Source organism: Phytophthora parasitica, assembly GCF_000247585.1.
Source record: "Phytophthora parasitica INRA-310 unplaced genomic scaffold supercont2.2, whole genome shotgun sequence".
Taxonomy (NCBI): domain Eukaryota; phylum Oomycota; class Peronosporomycetes; order Peronosporales; family Peronosporaceae; genus Phytophthora; species Phytophthora nicotianae.
The window spans coordinates 153,916-155,135 of NW_008648988.1; the positions used below are offsets into that span (position 1 = coordinate 153,916).

General features: G+C 55.0%; 1 protein-coding gene across 1 annotated transcript in view; it reads left to right on the plus strand.

The window, feature by feature from the left end:
- Window positions 1-559: 559 nt before the first annotated feature.
- PPTG_02121 (hsp70-like protein) overlaps window positions 560-1,220 on the plus strand; it is a gene marked incomplete at both ends in the record, with an annotated part of 2,038 nt that continues 1,377 nt past the window's right edge. The window contains one exon of the mRNA XM_008893123.1: window positions 560-1,191. Within this exon, the coding sequence (XP_008891371.1) occupies window positions 560-1,191 (632 nt within the window). The remainder of the gene's footprint in view (window positions 1,192-1,220) is intronic.

Genomic DNA, 1,220 nt, shown 5'->3' on the forward strand with positions numbered 1-1,220 from the left:
CACACGGGTAGAAGACCCGCCCTAAAAAACCCCGAGCAATGCGCTCGTCCTCAATGCTCTCCCACGCTAGTATCACGATCTGTGTGATAATAAAAGCATCAAGTCAAGGCCCTTGACGGTAGGGAGTCCCTATTAATATTATTAGGTCCCTATTAATCCCTATTAATATTATTAGGGACTCAGTATTAATCCGACCAAGTTGAAGCGGATGTGATCCTGGACGACTATTGGTGAATCGATCGGCCAATCAGACGTCGTGACGACCAGTCTGTCTCAGAAAACATTCCCTGCCGTCTAGAAACCTGTCGAAGCCCAGCTTTTGCAAAACCATAGCCAATCCGAATCATCTCGAAGCATCGAGATGAGAGACGGGACGGGCGGCGCGGACCCGACCAACTTGGTCACCCCGAGTGATAGGACTGTACAGCTGGCAGCTTTTGCCGATGCAGCTCATTTTTGAATTTCCATTGTGAGCATCAAGCGATAACAGCAATAAGCTTCGGAACTTCCGATAGCCAAGACTACAAGGACTACACAACACACAAATACCTTAGACAAGATGACTCAAGCTACGTCTGGATACTCGGTGGGCATTGATCTCGGCACGACCTACTCGTGCGTCGGCGTGTGGCAGAACGACCGCGTGGAGATCATCGCCAACGACCAGGGCAACCGCACGACCCCGTCGTACGTGGCGTTCACAGACTCGGAGCGCCTCATCGGTGACGCTGCTAAGAACCAGGTTGCCATGAACGCAGCCAACACGGTGTTTGACGCCAAGCGTCTGATCGGCCGCAAGTTCTCGGACCCAATCGTGCAGGCCGACATCAAGCACTGGCCGTTCAAGATCACGTCCGGTCCCGGTGACAAGCCGCAGATCACGGTGCAGTTCAAGGGTGAGAGCAAGACGTTCCAGCCCGAAGAGATCTCGTCTATGGTGCTGATCAAGATGCGCGAGGTGGCCGAGGCCTTCATCGGCAAGGAGGTCAAGAACGCCGTCATCACGGTGCCGGCCTACTTCAACGACTCACAGCGCCAGGCCACCAAGGACGCCGGTGCCATCGCCGGTCTCAACGTGCTGCGTATTATTAACGAGCCGACGGCCGCCGCCATCGCGTACGGTCTGGACAAGAAGGGTGGCGAGCGCAACGTGTTGATCTTCGACCTGGGCGGCGGCACCTTCGACGTGTCGTTGCTGAGCATTGAGGAAGGCATCTTCG